The sequence below is a fragment of the Xiphophorus maculatus genome, chromosome 5 (genome assembly GCF_002775205.1).
Source record: "Xiphophorus maculatus strain JP 163 A chromosome 5, X_maculatus-5.0-male, whole genome shotgun sequence".
NCBI classification, from domain to species: Eukaryota; Metazoa; Chordata; class Actinopteri; order Cyprinodontiformes; family Poeciliidae; genus Xiphophorus; species Xiphophorus maculatus.
Window position 1 is genome coordinate 12071541 of NC_036447.1, and position 20578 is coordinate 12092118.

General features: G+C 37.5%; 2 protein-coding genes across 2 annotated transcripts; both read left to right on the plus strand.

Moving 5' to 3' along the window:
• The first annotated feature begins 150 nt into the window (after positions 1 to 150).
• On the plus strand, positions 151 to 9588 carry LOC102219750 (heparan-alpha-glucosaminide N-acetyltransferase). The gene is made up of 18 exons (XM_023333114.1): positions 151 to 381; positions 1482 to 1597; positions 1790 to 1926; positions 2804 to 2922; positions 3053 to 3122; positions 3333 to 3402; positions 3536 to 3636; positions 4506 to 4582; positions 4692 to 4722; positions 4954 to 5114; positions 5271 to 5386; positions 5504 to 5625; positions 5894 to 6020; positions 6555 to 6641; positions 6728 to 6805; positions 7753 to 7823; positions 8379 to 8491; positions 8588 to 9588. The coding sequence occupies exons 1-18, from the start codon at positions 195 to 197 to the stop codon at positions 8767 to 8769; spliced, it is 1965 nt and encodes a 654-aa protein (XP_023188882.1). The 5' UTR covers positions 151 to 194; the 3' UTR covers positions 8770 to 9588.
• Positions 9589 to 9941: 353 nt separating this feature from the next.
• LOC102220009 (recombining binding protein suppressor of hairless-like) lies at positions 9942 to 17396 on the plus strand. Its single transcript, XM_005805036.2, has 11 exons — positions 9942 to 10144; positions 10784 to 10822; positions 11850 to 11945; positions 12037 to 12202; positions 13531 to 13705; positions 13786 to 13923; positions 14024 to 14136; positions 14256 to 14396; positions 15591 to 15746; positions 15842 to 15945; positions 16027 to 17396. The coding sequence occupies exons 1-11, from the start codon at positions 10125 to 10127 to the stop codon at positions 16343 to 16345; spliced, it is 1467 nt and encodes a 488-aa protein (XP_005805093.1). The 5' UTR covers positions 9942 to 10124; the 3' UTR covers positions 16346 to 17396.
• The last annotated feature ends 3182 nt before the right edge of the window (positions 17397 to 20578 follow it).

Sequence of the window (20578 nt, forward strand, 5' to 3'; positions counted from 1 at the left end):
CCAGTGTGTCTCACATCTGGAAATGCTCTAATCAAATGTCTGAAAAATCAATGCCACAGCCTTTGTTTAACATCTTCAGCACCTGCTGCCCGATTGCAAAATTGATGTGACAATTTTCTGAACGGCGGAACTATTTTTGACCCTTCACGCTTCCACTATAATATGACAACAAGGAAGAGTAGGAAGTTGAATACATGGCAAAAAAGAAACCAGAAGGAAACCCAAAACACATAACTTCACACAAATCTTCAGCTGTGAGAGAGAAGCCGGAAAAGGGAAACGAAATGAAACAACCCAAACAAGCTAATATCTTTTTCCTCGCTGTCATTGTTGTTGTTATTGCCGTTTGCGTAGGACCACTAATGGCTGAAATCTCTGCACGTAAGTACAGGAATGTAGGCAAATAAAATCAAATACATTTCTTTGTGGCTTGGTTAGCAACATAGCTGTTTGGCTAAGGTTAAGTAAAACTTTTCGCAACCTTTTCTAACTATTTACACCTCAACAGTTTTAAGAAGTCGATAACGAGTCACCGCTATGGACGTGAAGAAGGTTGAAACTATTATTTGTCGCTAAAGGGAAACATAATCCAAAGAGTTTGTTGTCACAACGTAGGGCTTGAGAGAAGTACATGTCTAAATAGGAGACAAATGCTTATACTGGATAAGCGTTAGGAGATACTTTGACTTGGTCTATCTCTAAAACTGTACAGTAAAATTATAAAATATGTATTCTGGATATAGTCTCATCGACCCTGTAAAATAATCCAAAGAGAGTTTATTGTCACCTATTAGGATTTCAGAGAAATACTTTTTGAAAATTATAGTCTTGATTAACATGGGTACTTTCACTGAATCTGTCTCCAAAAATCCACAATAAAATAATGAAATATTTATTTTGGATATAACATAAGTATGTGAAAGTAAAAGGGATGTCATAAATACACACTTGACTGTTTCATTTAATTTTTATCCGCCTGCAAGGGCACTCCTGGTGCTCTTTTACCGTAAGCCACCATGTATGTGCGAAGCTAATGTTTTAAGAGGTCGAACGGCTTGACCGTATTTCTGAGTTTTGGCTTGGAAACTGAGCCGGAGATATTTGAACTTCCCTCTGAAGGCTATTTATGGATTAACTCAGCATGTGACCAGTGAACTCAGCAGCCATATACGCTGCAGACCTCTCACATGCTTTAGTCCTCCGCACCTTTTTGCTAGCTGGCATTTCTGCTACCAAACTGGTTGGAATAGCCCTCTTTCTCTTTTTATTTGTATAAACGCATATGTAGGATATTTGTTGATTATATCCTGAAAATCAGAGCTTGCGTGCGCGTTTATTTCAGAACAAATCATTGTACATGTTTCTGATGATCTAAGTGGTTTTTATAGTAGCTGTGCTGAACATAATATGCTAGAACGCTTTAGTTTATGTAGAAGCCGAATTGTTAATGGATGTCATCTGACCGATTTTCTTCCCTCCAGCTGACTTCGGTCACTCTAAACACGTTGCAGTGAAGATGGATGAGGCTCTTTTGACAGTCAGCAATGAGCTGGAGACGGAGGTCCTGGTGTCCTGGAGGTCAGAGCGCTGCTACCAGGTAAGCTCAAACCTACCAGTTTATCCAGCTCTTCATGACTGTCCTGCATCACAAAACTATAAACATACACACACACACACACACACACACACACACACACACACACACACACACACACACACACACACACACACACACACAAAACAAACAAATCTGATGCGTTTATTGATTTATTTCCGTATGTGCTGCTAGTGTTTGTACCAGCATCTGGGGGTGGTGCCAGCAGGAAGCAGCCCTGGCCAGCCCAGTTCAGCTCACTTTACTGTGAACACAGAACATGAAATAACCCTGCAGCTCAACAGCACTCCTGAGGCCCAGGAGCTCTGCAAGTAGGTGTATTAAACACATTGTAGTTGAGAAATGGTAATGTACTGTCTAATCATCATATGCTTGGTAACAGAACTTCCATATCAACTATTGATTTCAATTGCATGTTGACTTTGACACTTGAGCAATTTTAAAAACATTTTTATGAGTTATAAATATGCGTCAACTGGCTATCTATGTTGTCTTGAATACTCTTGTCATGTCACAGCCACTGTAGACAATGTATTTTATTTGGCTTTATTTTGGTATTTATTTGATTAATGCTTTTGTTGCTCAGCTTGTTAGTTTAGCTGGACAGTCATGTCTCAGTAGGTTTGCAGTTAGGCTACATTCTTTCCTTTTTCAGAGGATGGTTTGAACACTGCTCAGTGAGTCATTTGTAGCTTGTTACAGTGTTCTATAACTTTAAACTTCTCCACACCTTCATGGTTTCATTTCTGACCTGCTGTGTTCCTTGATTTTCATTACGCTGTTTGATCTCAAATTAACCTGTGGAACCTGGATTTATACTGAGAGTAAATTACACACAAGTGGACTCTAGAGTTCATTTAGGGATATCGGAGTAATGATGGGCTGAATGCAAATGCACTCCACGCTTTACAGTTTTTTATTTATAAAAATGTTAAAAGCCATGTATCTCTCTCCATGAGACTTACAGTTATGCACTAGTTCATGCTGGTCTATCGCAAAACAAATTCCAATAAAATACAAAGAATTTTTTAGTTTTGACACGATTAAATGAAAAAGTTCTAGTAGTACGACTTTTTTTTTTTTTTTGCTTGGCATAGTATATACAAAACAAGGATAAGTGACAGTCTTTATAAAAGAATTTAATAACCAGTTAAATTTACTGTGTTTGGTTGATGTTGTAATTCCCAGAGTTCAATTCCACTTCGGGGAGCATGGGAACTACTCTCTGTGGATGAAAAATCTCAACAACGTCTCGATCACTAACTGCTCCCTACTGAGCAATTCGGACCCTGTAAACAGTAATATGCGTGAGTGTCGCACACATGAATGCTTTATTACACTGGGGTCATATAGATGAAGGTTAAATATTTTGAACCCTAGAATGAGGCTTGTACAAATAACATTTCTTTACGCTAATGTCCCGCTTTTTCCATGCAGCGATCTTGGTTGCTTTTTTTGTCATTGTCGGACTGGCCTTGATATTTGCCGTCGGATGTAGAGTATTAAGGTGGGGCTGATTTATAATATTTGTCCTTTTTATTAAATCATTTCCTGATAAGACGTAGTTTTAGTTTTAAGTCTTGTGTGTGTGTTTTCATGTATAATATTTGCAGTGTTGTTGGATAAAAATGTATGTAAATCTCTCAAGCGCCAATCTTTTATGAAGCGCTATGTTTCTTACTGGTTCCCCATAAAACACACTGTGATTCTTGTCTAGACTTGGTGTTGTAAGAGGTTTCGTCCTCAGAATCAGTGGGACCATGGAGACGGAGAGGCTCATTAATTCTGTGAGTGTTTTTCCCTGCAGGTTTTTGTTTTTTTGGGGTCTTTTTTTTTTCAAATTAATTCCTCTGGCATTTAAGCACCTGATTTTGGTAGAATACAATAAAGTTCACATGTAAACTTACTCCAACCATCCAGGAACTGGGGTCTCCTCGGACAGATGCGCTAGTTACTGACAACATCCTCCCTTCCCCGGCCAACACCAACAGAAGGCTTCGTTCGCTCGACACGTTTCGAGGGTAAGACCCCCCCCCCCCCCCCCCCCCCCGCAGTTCACTCCAGCTCTGCTGATGCAGCATTAAGTGATTTACAACTTTAGCCTGACTTGTCATCTTTATTTCATGTGATTCTCACAACAAAGAAGATATTGAAACAATCACATATTATTTTACTCCCACTAGTAAACATAGTCTCTTGGTGCTACGCTATCATAAAAGAAATACAGTTTAGTTACTTTTTTTCGATTTAAATAGACAGAGTTTGTGACCAAACTTTCTGATATATAGTCTCTGGTATACAGTCCCTTCCCCATAAACTTTTTCACAAATTACCTCAACATGCAGTGATATTATAATTTTAATTAGGTGTGTTAAAGCAGAGACGTAACACAGGTCTTGAAGGACTAAACTTTTAAAATCGAAACAATTTCATTTAAATTTGGTTGTATGTTTAGAGTCATTCTGTAACCAAAAGGTGACCTTCTGACTCTGCCTTAGTTGTTTTGCTGCCTGTAATTTCAGTTTTTCAGCTTTAGCATAGTGTTCATTTGTAAATAATTCTCCCCTTACCCAGCCTGATTTGGTGGTTTTTATTTGCACTGGGTTTTATTTAGGTTTGTCAGACAGAATACAAATGTGCACAAGACATTTAAGATTTTTATAAAAAATAAATAATACATAATTTTTTCTTTTCCTTCACAATAATGCACAATGTTCTGTTGGTCTGTTTCACAAATTCACAATAATATACATAATAATATTTGTGGTTTTAATCTGACAATATTTGAGCAAACTTAGGGGGATGTGAATGCAAGTACACTGACATGCAAGACACTCTAGATGTTCTGGTCTGTTCCCTCCATTTATTAAAAGTTTTCAACTTCCTTTAGGATCTCCTTAGTTATTATGGTGTTTGTGAACTATGGAGGAGGACGATACTGGTTCTTCAGACATTCAAGCTGGAATGGTGAGCCTAACCTTTTAGCTTTCTTCCTTTTTTATGCTCTTATCTGTTGTCATCTTGGCTTTTGTTGTCATTCATTTTGTTGATTTATTTATTGTCCTTCGCTTCACAGGTCTTACAGTTGCTGATCTTGTTTTTCCTTGGTAAGACAAGTGAATTATTTTATCTGAATTCCCCCACTGCACGGAAATAAAGGATATTTCCGTGCTATTATTTTACCTACAAATTTTTCATATGTACACTGGAAGGGTATAGCTTAGTTAAACAAGAGTTTTCAGCCCACAATGTTTGTCTTTCTTATGGTTGCCCTAGTGGTCCCTTCCAGTTATGTTTCATCTTCTCTCCCTTCACTGCATGTCTCTGACCTCCACCAGGTTTGTGTTCATCATGGGCACATCCATCGCACTCTCTATCAACTCATTGCTGCGTGGGGGAGCGAGTCGTTCCTCTCTGCTCAAGAAAGTCTTATGGAGGAGCGCTCAGCTGTTTCTCATTGGAGTCTTCGTCATTAACCCAAACTACTGTCTTGGACCATGTAAGAATAAATGTCTCCAGTGGATGTTTTGTCATTTGTTATTGATTATTTTTGCTAAATTCAGTCCTAAAGTGTACAAAATTGGCTTTTATAGTTTACATTTGTTGTAGTCTTTCATCTTGTGTCTTTGCCTTAAGCTTTTCATTTACTCCACAGTATCGTTGGACAATTTGAGGATCCCGGGTGTGCTGCAGCGCCTCGCCTGGTCATACTTGGTTGTTGCTAGTTTGGACTTACTGGTGGCAAGAGGACATCTGGACATACTCACAACAGTCAGCCAAAAGTTTTGCTTTCCCATCATTATTTAACATTTCTTTATATTTTTTAAAGAAATCTTTAGAAAATCTTTAATTTGTTCCAACTGCTAACGAGAATTGTGTGTTTTCCAGGATGCTTGGTGGTCTCCTGGTCTTGATATAATACTTTACTGGCCAGCCTGGCTTTGCGTACTTCTTTTGGAAATCCTCTGGCTGTGCCTCACTTTCTTTCTTCCTGTACCAGGCTGCCCAACGTGAGTCAACTAGTGCTTTTCGGCAGCAACAATAAATTATTGTTTTTTTTTTGTTTGCTAAAAGAAGGGAATACATTTTCTCTAAGTGAGAAATGTATACCTCCTCAGGAGTTCTGGATGCTTTTACCGCATTAAATTCAGCTTCATTGTTAAACTTAAACAAATATTTTCTTTTGTACATAATTTTTAGATAACACTGAAGCAGTCAGTTCTGCTCCTTTGTCTGCCCTATCAGTAACATTAATTTTTTCCCTTCATGTTGGTACAGAGGATACCTGGGTCCAGGTGGGATCGGGGATATGGGCCTCCATGCGAACTGCACAGGTGGAGCAGCTGGTTACATCGACCGCAGGCTACTGGGAGAACAGCATATTTATCAAAGTCCCTCATCAAGGGTTTGTGCAATGTTTATTTTGTGCTAATTTTATTATTAGAGATGCACCAAGAAATTTCCACTTGATCAGCCCAGACTGGCAAGTCAGCAATGTTGAAATAAAGTTTTCAAATGAGTGAACACACCATACCTAAGCCCTATTTCCTTATAGCAGCAACAGTGTTAAGAAGACTAAAAGTTACCTATTTTCAGTATCAGTAAGGTGTATAAAAAGACAAGAAACTGTATTTTCTATGATAGGTACAAGCCCCTACAACCTCAAACCCCCATTTTCATAGATCAGTGAGTCTAGATAATGAATGGATTGATGGAAGAATGTAGTTTGTAAACATGGCAAGATATCTGCAGTTAAGTCAGGGCTCCTCAGGAAATTGATTGGAAATTGACCACAACATTCTGATCGGTGCAGCTCTAATTATAAAGACTTTATTCCTAAGAGGCCCTCCCATAGTTACACAAATATTACTGAAAAGTGGTCTGAATCAGTTTTAGAATATTTACATAAACACCTCTTTGCTGTCATTGTAATATTCAGGTGATTTATGCAACTAAGATGCCTTTTGATCCAGAAGGTGTTTTGGGAAGCATCAACTCTGTCCTTATGGCATTTCTTGGATTACAGGTTAGTATTTATTTAATACTTTGTAAAAAAAAAAAAAATAAGTGATATAGTAAGTCTTTATAACATGCCTATATTTTTGTGCTCAGGCTGGAAAGATACTTTTACACTATAGAGATGTTCCTACGAGTGTTATTTCAAGATTTCTAATCTGGGGTCTCTTACTGGTAAGATAATTCCCTATTAACTTAGTGCCAACATGAAATAAAACCAGATTAGTAGATCTGAGAACTCACAGGCCGATTATGCTTTCAAAGACACCACATGCACACATGCATTCATTTTGGCATATAAGAGTCAGATTTGAGGTACAAGTGAACAAGTTAAAAAGCTACTAAGCTTGAAGAAAAGTAGAAAAAATAATTCTTTGCGTTCATTTTAACATACAAATGTAGCACTAAATGAAAGCATTTTATTGAGCATTTTGTCCTTTAACCCTTGAGTGAGTTTCTTAAGACATTTACACTTGCCCAAAGACAGATTTAAAACTGTCTTAGATGTTATGCATTAACACTTTTTCTCTGTGTACAATTTTGGACTTCAAAAGTGTTGAAAATGGTTTTATGACACTTCCCAGGCGGAGAAGCAGCAGCTTTATCTTACGCAAAGTCATTGCTGATGTATTTTCCTCTCAGCGTTGATAACACAATACTGTTTGTTACAGTCCAAAAAACTGTCAAAGGTCTAGAGTCTATCAGTTAATAAAGGCCATTTGATTTGTATCACTTGGCTTCTTCTTCTTCTTCACTCTGAAGTAATGTGAAAGCACCAAGAATACCCCTTATTTTTCTCAGACAGCATTTAAAATTTGTTATTTTTTTGTTTGAAAAGATAATGGGCAGTTAAGTCTGTGGTATATTTTGTAAAATTGAGGTTAAATTAAATTAAAATAGGCCATATTAAAAATCCTAAAACTTATAGTAGGTGTTCTTTCTTTTAACAACAGTTGTCTTCAATATACTAGTTTAGCATCACAGCATGAGTTCATCAGGCTAGGTGATTAAAAACAGTTTCAATATTTACATTTCTGAAATGACTAATTGTTCTGAAAAGTATGTTTTCTGTTGGTTATTTTTCCTCCCCTCTGGATGATTGACTGATCTTCATCCCACAGGGAGCCATATCAGCAGTTCTCACTGAGTGCTCCACAGACAAAGGTTTCATTCCTGTTAACAAGAACTTGTGGTAAGGTTTGCTCCTAAATATTGTAATATGGGAAAGTGTAGTCCAAGTGGTTACCTTTTTGTGTTAGTTGAAAAAATTCTCCAAACAATTGTTTTTAATCTGAGAATCATGTTTTTTTCCAATTCATTTTCAAGTAAGAAAACTCATAAATTTTGTTCTGTAAGCACATCAAACATCCTATCTTAAGAATAAAAAATCAGACTGTGTAGATCAGTAGACATGTAGGCATGTAACCAATGGAGGTATTTATTGATAGGAGAAATGCGAGTCTAAATCTGCTTTATTTTGAGTTTTTTTCCCAAACCATGATCTATATATATATGTATATATATATATATATATATATATCTGTTCATTTAGTGTTAATCATGTTATAGGGGTGACACTATTAGTCTCTTGCCTGATTGACAGTGTTATACTCTCAGTCTGCCAAGACACTCAAATTGTGCCCATATTCATTGATGTGCAGTTTCCCATTTTACTTTCAACAAACTTAAGAACTCCTAATCTAAACATCTTTAATAATTATCCTGTATCTCTTTGTACAACCTCTAGGTCACTGTCCTATGTGACAACATTGGCTTGTTTTGCCTTTGTGTTGCTTGTGCTTGTCTACTACACAATTGATGTTAAGAAATGGTGGTCTGGGGCACCTTTCTACTACACTGGTGAGCATTTCTGTCAAGCTAAGCCCCTGTACCTGTTTGATGGATGGGGAGCCATTGTGACTGTTCCTTCACTTTCACTCGTTTGCTTGATTTCAGGCATGAACTCCATCCTGGTGTATGTGGGGCATGAAGTGTTTGAGGACTACTTTCCTTTCCGCTGGCGAATGGCCAACAGCCAGTCACATGCTGAGCACCTCATCCAGAATGTTCTCGCCACATCTTTGTGGGTTGTTATCTCTTACATCCTCTACAGAAAGAGGATTTTCTGGAAAATCTAAAGGACAGCTTACTAAATCAGGAGCAGTGCACAAGCAATGCAAATATTTTTTTTTACATCTGAATTGCTGGTGATAATATTTAAAACCATATGGAATGTGGGAACAGGTATTAATTTACTTTATAAGTGCCATAATAATGACTTTTTTCTAAACTGGTTTGATTTCACCTTACAAAGCGGACATCACCATTGCTTTTCTTATCTTGCATCTTTTGTTAATGATCATTAGACTGCAGAGCCAAAGATGTTAAGCGCAGATTACTTTTTTTTCACATTTTTGGTTAATATTACCAAGTATTTAGTACATATTTGTTCTCTTTAAATCAGGTTTTCGGTCTCTGAAAAGCGAAAACCAGATTAACAGTTTAGCTGAATTGATCTAAACTGTTAATAGGTTTAGATCAGTGATTTGGAGCTCTGTAATATACGTTTTTCGAGCTCAAAATTGTAAGATGTTACCTCATTTGTTTTTTAGGGAAAAAACATCTGGGAAGTGAATTTAGGATGCCAGGAGACTTTAATTGATTTCACTACTTGTCATCAAATATTTGCAAAGTCCACTCATTGACTTGTGCTAACATGTTTTAAAACAACAATGCTGTTTATTTCAACAAACATCAGATACACTCAGAAATGTTTTAGAGCACATTTACAAGGAATTAAATGTAAAACATGCTGATTTTCCAAATGTTTTCAGATTTTGGTATAATTGTTCATCTTGTACATTTTGAATTGATTATGTAAAACTTTTATACATGGTATTTCTTTTTTATATTGTTAATAATTTGAAGGGTATTTAATAAAGATAATTCAGAATTGCTATTTTGAGTTTAAATACCTTACAATTTCTTGTGAAAATAAAATAAAGTATTTTATTTTATTTTTTTTAAATGTTAGCCTGTCTTTTATTGGACGGCTTTAAAATATAATTCGTGTTAGCAGCAGTTATTTATATTCAGTCTGTCAAAGGGTTGGTGTATTGCCTGAGAGAAGTCGTGGGAATCGTGTAACAGAGAGAGTACTAAAAACGGGTAGTTAAGGTGCCTCTTAATCTCGCGATGCCTGTGGGTTATCGGTTCGTGTCAACAATGAGTTTCCCGTTCTCGCGCGATTTAACTACTTTCCCACGCCTGTTGTTTTGGCGTGTGCTTTCTGTTGGTCACCCCATCGCCACCCTTCCTTTTTACCCCTCCCACTTCTCTCACCCTTTTCCCCCATCACATCTCCCTCCGTCAATCTCGTCGCTGCTAGTACGGTTTTTCTGAAGCGGATTGGCTTTGGCGAGAGCTTGGGGGTGGGATCTCGCGATTGTTGGATTTTTTTTTTCGATGGGGAGGGTTGAGGGGAGATTCGAAGATGGCGCCCGTAGTTACGGGGTAAGTAGAAATTGGACCATAATGTGGTTGAAAATGTCAAGTTATCATACAGAGAAGCACTCCTAGGTTTCACAGAGTTTTTATTCATATTGGAAGTAATAGTTTTTTAAAATATTATTGTTGTTAACTCGGTAATTTCACCGAATCCAGCTTGTGGTTTAATGCTGGGTCAGTTTCTCAAAACTATTTTTCGCAGCATGCTGGTTCTCTATTCCTCTTGAATTTCTCCTTAATTATTTCAGATTAGTGCAGATACTTCGTGTCATGTATGTTTTCTTAATCAGATTTTCTCCTTATTTCTCCAGTATATCCCTAAAACGTGTTAATAGCGACATTTTCGAAATTAATACTGTAATTTATTTGTCTCAATAGTTTAAAAAGATATCAGTTACTGCCTTCTTTTTGAAAGTATTAGTTTATTATAGCCAATTCTCTTTCCATACTCCACAACAGCCTATTCCATCTCAACATTTGCTCATTTTATTATTATAGCTGCTGATTGATTATATTCCTGGTGAATACATATTGTGCAATAAACTAGAACTGTGTTAGGACAGTAACAGAGGCTAAAGTTTGACTTTTTTGCTCCTGTACTAAGACGACACGTAAAATGCATCAAATCCTGTTGTTGTTTTGCAGGAAGTTTAGTGAGCAGCATCTTCCTCGACGGTTAACGAGGTGAGTAGAGACTCCAACTAAGCCCGACAGAACATACTATTTACAAATACAACTTACCAATTCAGTAAATCATCAAATTTAAATTATCTGAGTTCTGAAATTCAAAAAGTATATAGATTTGCTACCCACCATGAAAATGTACCATGTAATAAAGTGTACATTCTTGGTTGGAGCTTCTTTTACATGCATTACTCCATCAATGACTTGTTGTATGGATGTCGTCAGGATAGTTTGCTGGCTAAGCACAGTGATACCAAAGTCAATAAAACAAGTTTTGATGTATTTAAAGCATACAGCATACCAATTAGGCTTGTCAGCACAAGAAAGCATTAAGTTCTCTGAAATGCCCTGGTAGGACTTGATAAAACACTGTGGATCAAACACAGCAGATGACATGGTTCCTCAAACCATTACTGACCGTGGAAACTTCACCCTGGATCTTAAGCAATCTAGATTCTGCAGCTCTGTGCTTGTCTTCCAGACTGTGAGACCTGGATTTTAAATCAAATGTAATCTTTTCCTATTTGTGTATGAATTAAATAATGCATTATTTCATTGCCATCTTCTTTTTAAATTACCTTTGTTAGTTCCTTGTAAAGGGAGCTAAAAATCTGACATTAGGGCGTGCTGTGGTGGTGTAGGGGATAGCGCGACCCACGTTTTTAGGCCTTGAGTCTTCGTCGCGGGTTTGATTCCCGGACGTCTTCTTCCCCCTTTCCTGTCAGCCTACTTTCATATAAGGGACACAGTAGAGCCCACAAAAGACCCCCTGGAGGGGAGAAAAAAAAAATCAGACATTGTACACAGTCATATGATTGCGTACTACCGACATACATGTACACAAACCATTTCTGTATTGAAATCATTTCGATAATTTTTTTGTAAGGTATTCCAACTTACAAAGTGTAGGAGTTTCACTTTTTGAACAGGATTACCGAAATAAACGTTTTCATATTCTAATTTACTGAGTTGCACCCGTATTAACGGTCGATTGCTATTTTTGGTATTTAATACATCTTTTTTTCAGGGAGGCTATGAGGTCTTACTTGAAAGAGAAGCAGGATCAGACAGTCCTCATACTGCATGCAAAAGTGGCACAAAAGTCATATGGAAACGAGAAAAGGTTTGTGAGAGGCCGATTTATTTAAATAAAAAATATTTTCTGAACAGAATACATGTTTGGAGCTTTCTCATATTATTATTGTCCCCGTTAGGTTTTTCTGCCCGCCACCATGTGTGTATCTGATGGGGACGGGTTGGCAGAAGAAAGTGAAGGAGTTTGTGAAGGAAGGTTGCTCTGAACAAGAGGCCCAGCCTTATGTTTTCATTGGGATAGGCAGCAGTGAGCAAGACATGCAGCAACTTTTTCTGGAGGGAAAGGTGAGTCACAAATAACGATATAACATGGGCTCACAGTGTTTTACCAGGGTATTTTGCCACACCACAGGCACAAACATCAATGCGTTGTATTTGAATCTGTGTTATAGATAAGGGTGTAATAGTATCAAGAAACCAGCTGATGGTTTCTTGATACCATCAGCTGGTATCAAGCTGATGGTATCAACCAGATAATGGTTTCTTGATACTAGTTGAGGTTTGTTTTGTTTTTTTACTTTATTCAGCAGTATCTCAAGTCTCAAGTAATTCTAAAAGTGATCTGCATAGTGCTAACTCCAGGTTTGTTTTGATTTTCGTTAACTAATAAGGTTGTCATGAAACAATAAAGACACTAGACAACAAGATTTCTGTATGGGAAGTTTCTGAATAACACTGTGCTGACATTTGATAATTGAAACAAGTGTAGATTCCTTTGGAGGAATTCTGATATATAAACAATGCAAATGATTTATGAATTGAGTGCAGCTGCTGTATAAACTCCTGCTGTTAAGGTACTTGGTGCTGTTTAAAAGCTGCAGACAGTTGGATTTTCCTGTATATCAGTAATATTTACATTCAGCTTGAGGTAGTTTCAGGTGTCTAATTAAGTTAATTATAGAGAGAGCTTTGTAATTTGTTGCTAATAAAAAATATTTTATCAGGAACAATGATGAAAGAACCTAGACAAAAGGAAAGTTCACTGTAGCTGACTGAGAAACCAGCTAATCAGTAGGTTGAATAAGTAGACACCAGCCAGAGAGCTCCAGAGATCCAGTAGGAGAATCAGTAGACAGGATATCTCACTCAACAAGTCTAACCTTAGACTTTCTCATATTTAAGAAAGATCCCAGAAATTCCAGATTTAAATTTTAAAACTGCTGTTTAAAACTCTGACTGAGCAGAAGCTATTTTGCTAAAAGTGGACAGAGCTATTGAACCAAATATAATGTAGTGACAGTTGCAAGTGTTTTATTTTTCTATCATATGATTTATTCAGATAGGCTAAATACAGATGCACTGAACAATTTTCTGACTTCTATTTGCAATAAATTCTAGAAGCCCTCTGTCTTCCCCCTGGCCCTTGACAACAACACACTGCTTTTTTGTTGGAGTACCACAAATCCCAATAAACTACTCCTATGTTTGATAGCAATTTGACAAAATGTGGGAAATCGCATGGAGCATGAACAGTTTTACAAATTATTGTGTATGCAGCAGCCTTATTCTTTAGAAACTCGTTCTTTCAAAAACATAAAAAAGGAATTGAAAGCGGATCAAACTCGGTGTGTCCTCAAAAACACCTCTAACATTTTGTCCTCTCTCTGCGGTAGAACTTCTGCACAGCTAAAACCCTGTATATCAGTGACTCAGACAAAAGAAAGCACTTCATGCTGTCTGTGAAGATGTTACATGGAAACAGCTCAGATATCGGAGTTTTCCCCAGCAAGAGGATCAAAGTCATCTCCAAACCTTCCAAGAAGAAACAGTCCCTGAAAAATGCAGACTGTGAGTCCACACCACATTACTGTATTGATTTAATCTCTTGGAGAACATTTGGTTTAATTTTCCTCTCCATCTTTTACCAGTGTGCATAGCTTCTGGGACTAAAGTGGCCTTGTTCAACCGCTTGCGTTCCCAAACAGTCAGTACCAGGTACCTTCATGTTGAGGGAGGGAACTTTCATGCCAGCTCCCAACAATGGGGTGCCTTCTACATCCACCTGTGTGAGTCAATCTTTTGTCTTTTTTTTTTTTTTTTACTTTCGGTTATTTATGTCTTTATTTGAACAAGTAGATGCTCAGAGAATTTTCTCAATTTGTTTAGTGGATGATGATGAATCTGAAGGAGAAGAATTCACTGTAAAAGATGGCTACATTCACTATGGCCAGACAGTGAAATTGGTCTGCTCTGTTACTGGCCTGGCCCTGCCTAGACTGGTATGTAAGTTGCTGTTGCACAAATGTCCTGAAGTGTAGCCCTAAGTTTTTGTTTTTTGTTTGTGTCGGTGTTTTCTTTGGCAGCGTACATGATGGGTATTTTTTCTGTATTTCTTCAGATCATTCGTAAAGTTGACAAGCAAGCAGCGCAGTTGGATGCAGATGATCCTGTATCTCAGCTTCACAAGTGTGCCTTCTACCTGAAAGATACAGAGAAAATGTATCTTTGTCTTTCACAGGAAAGAATTATCCAGTATCAGGTGTGTAGATGCATGCCTGTGCACACCCACATGTCTGCAACTGTTGACAATAATTGTTTTTTTGAGCATTTTATAAAAGGTTTGTCAAATAAAGTTTAGGGAAATATTATTTGAAAGGTGATTCATACTGTAATCGTCTATTTTCTGCTACATACAAGGAAGTTGCAGTACATTTGCCCTAAATGTTTGTCACATTTATATTCTAAATGAAAACAAATCGCTTTGAATGTGTTTATACATTTTGTTGAAAGAAAATTGGTATTGGGCAACATTACAATTTGTGGTTCAGATAGTTGGCCTGTGGGCAGCAAAGCCTGATCGATGTATCTCTAGCAACTTCTTCTGATTTTTATGGCTACACTGTTTATGCTCTTTATTTTATTCTGTACATAGCTTTTGTTGCAGCATTTCTAAATGCACTTGGCATGGGTCAATAGACTTAAGTTTGTAGAAGTACACATTGTGTGTTGATACAATGACGATAGTTATGTTTTGTATCACAAATCTACTGCTCTTTTTGTAGTAATGTGTGCAATATTAACATTGCAAAGAACTGCTTGGAGGTTAACGAGTAGTTATCGAACAGGTTAGATGTTATTGTCCCACACTGACTCAAGTATTAAAGCATCGAGGTATTTAGGTTCACACAAAGATAAGTGTTAAAATATTTAAAGACAACATTAAGGATAATATACTGTACAGTAAGTACAGAACTATAACATGAAAATACTGTGCAGTTGTCAGCAATAACGTACTTGGATCCAAGAAATGTGCAACTGAGTAAGGTTTTTTAGAAAGATGTACATAATGTGTATTGCATGTAAACAGTCTATCGTTCTGATTAATCAAAATCTTATGATGATTTTTTACGGTAACTACAAACAGCATGAATGTTTTCCTACAAGAAATATTACTTTCTTTACCAGAAGTAATCTGTTTCAGCTAAAACAGCAGACACTGCCTGAGTACAGTCCTTCAATACAACCCTATTGTTATAGATAGAAATAATGCATTAATTTTTTTCATTTTCCAACACTATTTAAGTTTGTATTTGTGGTGGATCACTTAAATTGGAACCAGACTGATGAAGAATATTGTTTACCATCAGTGATTCAATCTGTCAGAGCACCAAAAGGTTCAACAAACAAGTGTAGGAAGTTTTATTTTAAATTTTTGTAATAATTTCTATCCCAGGGTACGCCATGCCCCAAAGACTCTCGCAAGGAAAACATTAACGATGGCGCAGCATGGACTATCATTAGCACTGACAAAGCAGAGTACACATTTTGTGAAGGCATGGGTCCAGTCCCCACACCAGTCAGCCCCGTCCCTGTGGTGGAAAGTCTGCAGGTAACCACAGATCAGACTGTCTCACATCATTCCAACCTTTAGACTACAGTCATTTTTCAGGGTCTTTTAAGATGCGTCTTTTTCTCCCTCCTCAGTTAAATGGCGGAGGAGATGTGGCCATGTTGGAAGTGACGGGACAGAACTTCACCCCTAACCTCAGAGTTTGGTTTGGTGATGTGGAGGCAGAAACAATGTACAGGTAAAACGGTCTGCCAGAGCCTAGCTGTGTGTGTGCACACGTCTCTTTTTGATGCGGACTCCAATTTGTTTGCTCGTTCAGGTGCGGAGAGAGCATCCTCTGTGTAGTTCCAGACATCTCTTCCTTCAGGGAGGGTTGGCGCTGGGTACTGCAGCCCGTTCAGGTTCCCGTCACGCTGGTCCGCAACGACGGAATCATCTACCCCACAGGCCTGACTTTCACCTACACTCCTGAGCCGGGACCTCGGCCTCACTGCAGTGCCACTGGGATCATTCTCCGATCCAACAGCAACGCTTCCTCATCACCAGCATCTTCCTCTTCACCTTCATCTTCAGTTGGCGGCCACGGCGACGGCCACGCTGCCAGCAGCAGTGACTCAGGCGTGTCAGCACTGACGTAGTCGGCTGTGGTTCATGGTTCATGGTCGTGCGCTGTCAGGAAAGGATGTGAAGTTTTTGTATAAAAGGTTCAACGGATCTGCAAGCCTGTGCTGAAGTCCCGAAGCTTTATATTTTTAGAGCAACAGTGAAAACATAAGGAATGCTTCTGAGCTGGAAAAGGATGAGTTAAAAGAAGAAAAAAAAACTTTTTACTGACTCTGTACTTCAGCGCCCTCTGGTGGGAAGTTGTGGACATGAGCCCCACTCAGACTGATATCCCAGATCCTCACCTATAAGAAGTGGGATGTGCCTTCTAATGCTAACACCTGGATTTGATAAGACGTTGTTTTTATACTTATGTGGGTGTGAAAGGTGTCTTCCTTCTACTTTTTACCATTAAAATCTTATTTTTACTGAACAACCTTAACTATTCTGAGTAAAGGACAATTTGTAAAGGTAACATTGTTTTTATGTAGCATAAAAACATAATGTTATTCAGATTATATTTTATAAGCTTTTTCGGTACATTTGACCATTTTTGTATGATACTGCAAACTTACTTTATTTTGTTATCCTATAGGTTGCTATTTGTGATCCCTATTTTTGTCTTGTCTCGAGTTGGTTGTATTTCTTTTACTGTTTTACTACAATTTCATTCTCTTCACAGCACTGTTTATTGCATGTTAGGTATTAATAACAAACAGTTTAACAATTTTATCTGCTGGTCAATAATGGGTCAGTGTACATGAAGTAAACCTGATTTGGAAACATGTCTTTGAGGTTCATACTTTTTAAAATCTTCTAAAACTCCATGAATGCAACTTTGAGCTGACCTTCCTAGCACTACACATTTCATGTGTCAGCCCATTGCAACCAGCGTTACTTGACAATTTTTCACAGTATGTCATAATTTTTGGTATGTTTTATATGTTGCTTTCACATTGACATGAATGATAACTAAATCAATTATGTAATTAGCTCAGTGTGTTTCGAGATGCAATCTGAAACATTGGACTCAGTTGAGAGGTGAAGTTTTTAAAAGTAAAACATTAAATGTCTTTTTGAAGCCAAGATGCGCATTTGACCTATCGCATTCTCACTCATTACTCATTTGCATGCGTCGCTGTATCTTTGGCACATGCATTATAGGAAGACTACTTAAGCTTCTGAATTGCACCTTTTTGAGAACGTTTGTTGTGTAGGGAAAACTATAGATGTGCCGATATGTGAATGAGGTACAAAGTGATGTGGAAAAACCGGTTACTAGATTTCTTTTTTGTTAGTTTTTTTGTTTACACTTAAACATTTCATATCAGCCAATTCTTCAGTAATACTAATTTGATACTTTGACTAGGTCACTCAGAACCTCTGTTTATGTTTAAGCCACTCAGCTGTGGCCTTCCAATGACTGCCTGCTGTATAACCCAAGTGTGCTTGGACTCAACCTCAACATTCTCCTTTAGGATTGTCTAGTAGAGAGCAGAATTCATGGGAAGTCATTTGGATCCTGAAGAAACGAGGCACCCAGAGACCATAATGCTACCACCGCCACCATGTTTGACAACAGGTATGATATCCTTTTTCAGAAATTTTCATAATATTCCTCCAATTAAGAGGCATATCAAGGCACATACTGTATGTCTAATTAAAATCTGCTGTCCTTCATTGCTTCATGAGAGCTCAGTTAATTTTCAATGTAACATATTTGATTATTTGCACCCCTTTTTAATATTGATCACTGAAATATTCACGTTTCTTACTAATGTCAGATCCATCTTGGTGTCCCAGCTGTTTTAATTTTTGATTCTGCACTCTGTTAAGTGGTTCTAAAACAGACTGTCTTTCTATTTGGTATAAATATGTGGTTGCATGAGGATAACCTAAAACCACCATCCAGGCAGCTCAGTTCCTTTGGTGTTTACTGAAGAAGAACCTTATCTCTTCTCATGTAGTTTGTGTTCTTTCCTTAAATTATACCTGAAAAGATGGGTCATAATTTCTGTGTGTTGGCTGACACTTCCGCAAGCAAAGCAGTCTGCAAAAGGTAGTTATGGATTTTTTTTTTTTTTTGATGAAGCAAATAATTCTTAGTTTTTATTTCGTCCCTAAACAGCCTGATTGGTTCAGAATTTAAGTGAAGTTCTAAAAACAGTAAATCCTTCAAGTCTTGATTTAATGTAAATTCAGTTGAATTTGTATCAGAGGCCAAAGCTACAACTAACACAAGAGCAGCCAAGACCAAAGCAGATTTGTACTATTCCAAAACATATGCAGTCTCAAAAATATCTGAGCGATTTAAGCAAATATTATTTTATGAACTTTTAGTCTGAGGTCAAATTTTAGTTGTGAGGTTCATATATAGCAAATTATTATGTACAAAGGAAATGGAGGCAGTTCTCCACAAATGATCTTCGTCTGTGTAGCTTACCCACTCATTAAAAGTAAGCCACTGTAAAAGCAGAAGGTACAACAGTGGTTTATATATTCTGTTTTGTTGAATTTCAAATTGCCTCGAAATGCTTGAAATATTTTACATGTTAGAGGATAATTGATGGTGCAACATTGTTCACCTCCATTTCCTGTATATAGTCATCCAATATAAACTTAGATTCATAAAATAACGTTTTCATTAAACTGCTGTGACGTGTCTCAGATTGGAGTTGTTTTATGATGGTAGAATGATGCTTTTGTCTTTGCCCCTTTTAGGGCCATCAATTAGCTTCAGGCATCATCTAATCTATATTCACAAATGTTATGTCAATCAAATCCATTTGTACTGTATGTAATTCATACAGAATAATGGTATGAGGCTTCTCAAAAGCAGGTAAGTTTGGGTCTAATCTTTGGAAATTTACTCTATGAGACTGAGAACTTGATTTGAGTCACAGTATATATTTTATAAATCTAAAAACAGATCTAGTATTGCTGAATTTATGTGGAATTGTGTATTCACTCTGCTCTTGTTACATACCACTAGGGTCACACACCACTTGGACATACTCCACAAGGTAGAGGTCATATTTGCCTGACTATTTATAAACCAGGACCCAGATTTCTGGAAGTAATGTGACACTTCTTTACTGTGTTGTGTTTTTGTACTTGTGTAGGCTGCTTGATCCATGCACTTTCAAGTTGTGTTAACAAACAATTTTATTTGAACAAGGCAAAATACATGGATCTGGGATTTAGATCATATCACGTTACATCTTGGTGTGATTGGAAATCGCACGTGACTCGTATTAACATTAGTAGCTCAGTGAACAGCTGTACTAGCACTTGCTAAGCCTCTAAACATAGATTGACGGGCTTGCAGACAGTACACTCTAAAAACTGTTGGGCTATTTCTTTCACCCAAACCTGAGTTTATGTTCCTGGAACAGAAGTTTTAAAGAAAGGCTAGATCTAAAACTGTGACTTTGTTCGATTAGAGAAGATCGTTGTTATTATTTACATGATCATTTTGATCTATATAACCACCTAATCAAGCCTCACTGAACCTTTTCCATAGCATATAAGAAGATACTGTCTAATAACACTAATGTCTGTGGATTGTGTTTATGTCTGTAGTTCACACTATTTTTTCACTTAAGATAAGATAGTTAATACAAGCTGGTGCTAGCTGGATCCATAAATTCCTCTTTAAACAAAGAAATGGTCCTAAAGTAAATAAATAAAGGATATATTTATTATGATGGAAAAGAATAGAGTATATATTTCACACTATTTTAGAAACAATAAAAAACAGTCTTAGAAGCTCTTTAGAGAGACAAAGTGCCACAGTCAGTAAGATAAAGTGAGTTGCTCACAGTTGTAGATATTCATTCAGGGTGTATACGTAGTGGGGGGTGGCACTTAACGGCTCTTAGACAGAAACTTTTGTTCAGCCTTTCTATCTTTGCACTAACTGTCCTGTAGCATCTACCAGAGGGGAGCAGGGTGAGAGTGGAGCGCTCTACTGCTCTCACCTCCTGCTGCAGGTTCTTTTTGTTCTTTGCTGTACAGCAGTATGTCGGGATCCTGGGAGTGATTCAGTCTCACTAAGTCCACGATGTGGTCTTTTGGACCTGTTCAGGTCCAGATTTTTGCTGTCACACCATTCAGATGGCGTGACAGACCTTCTTTCTGAATCTCTGCAGATTGAGAACCTAAATGGGTCATTTTTAACCCAGCAGTTTTTAGAGTGTGCAACATGTAGATGCAAACACAGGACAGACTATTCCTGGCATGATGGAGCAATTCTGAAGGGACTAATC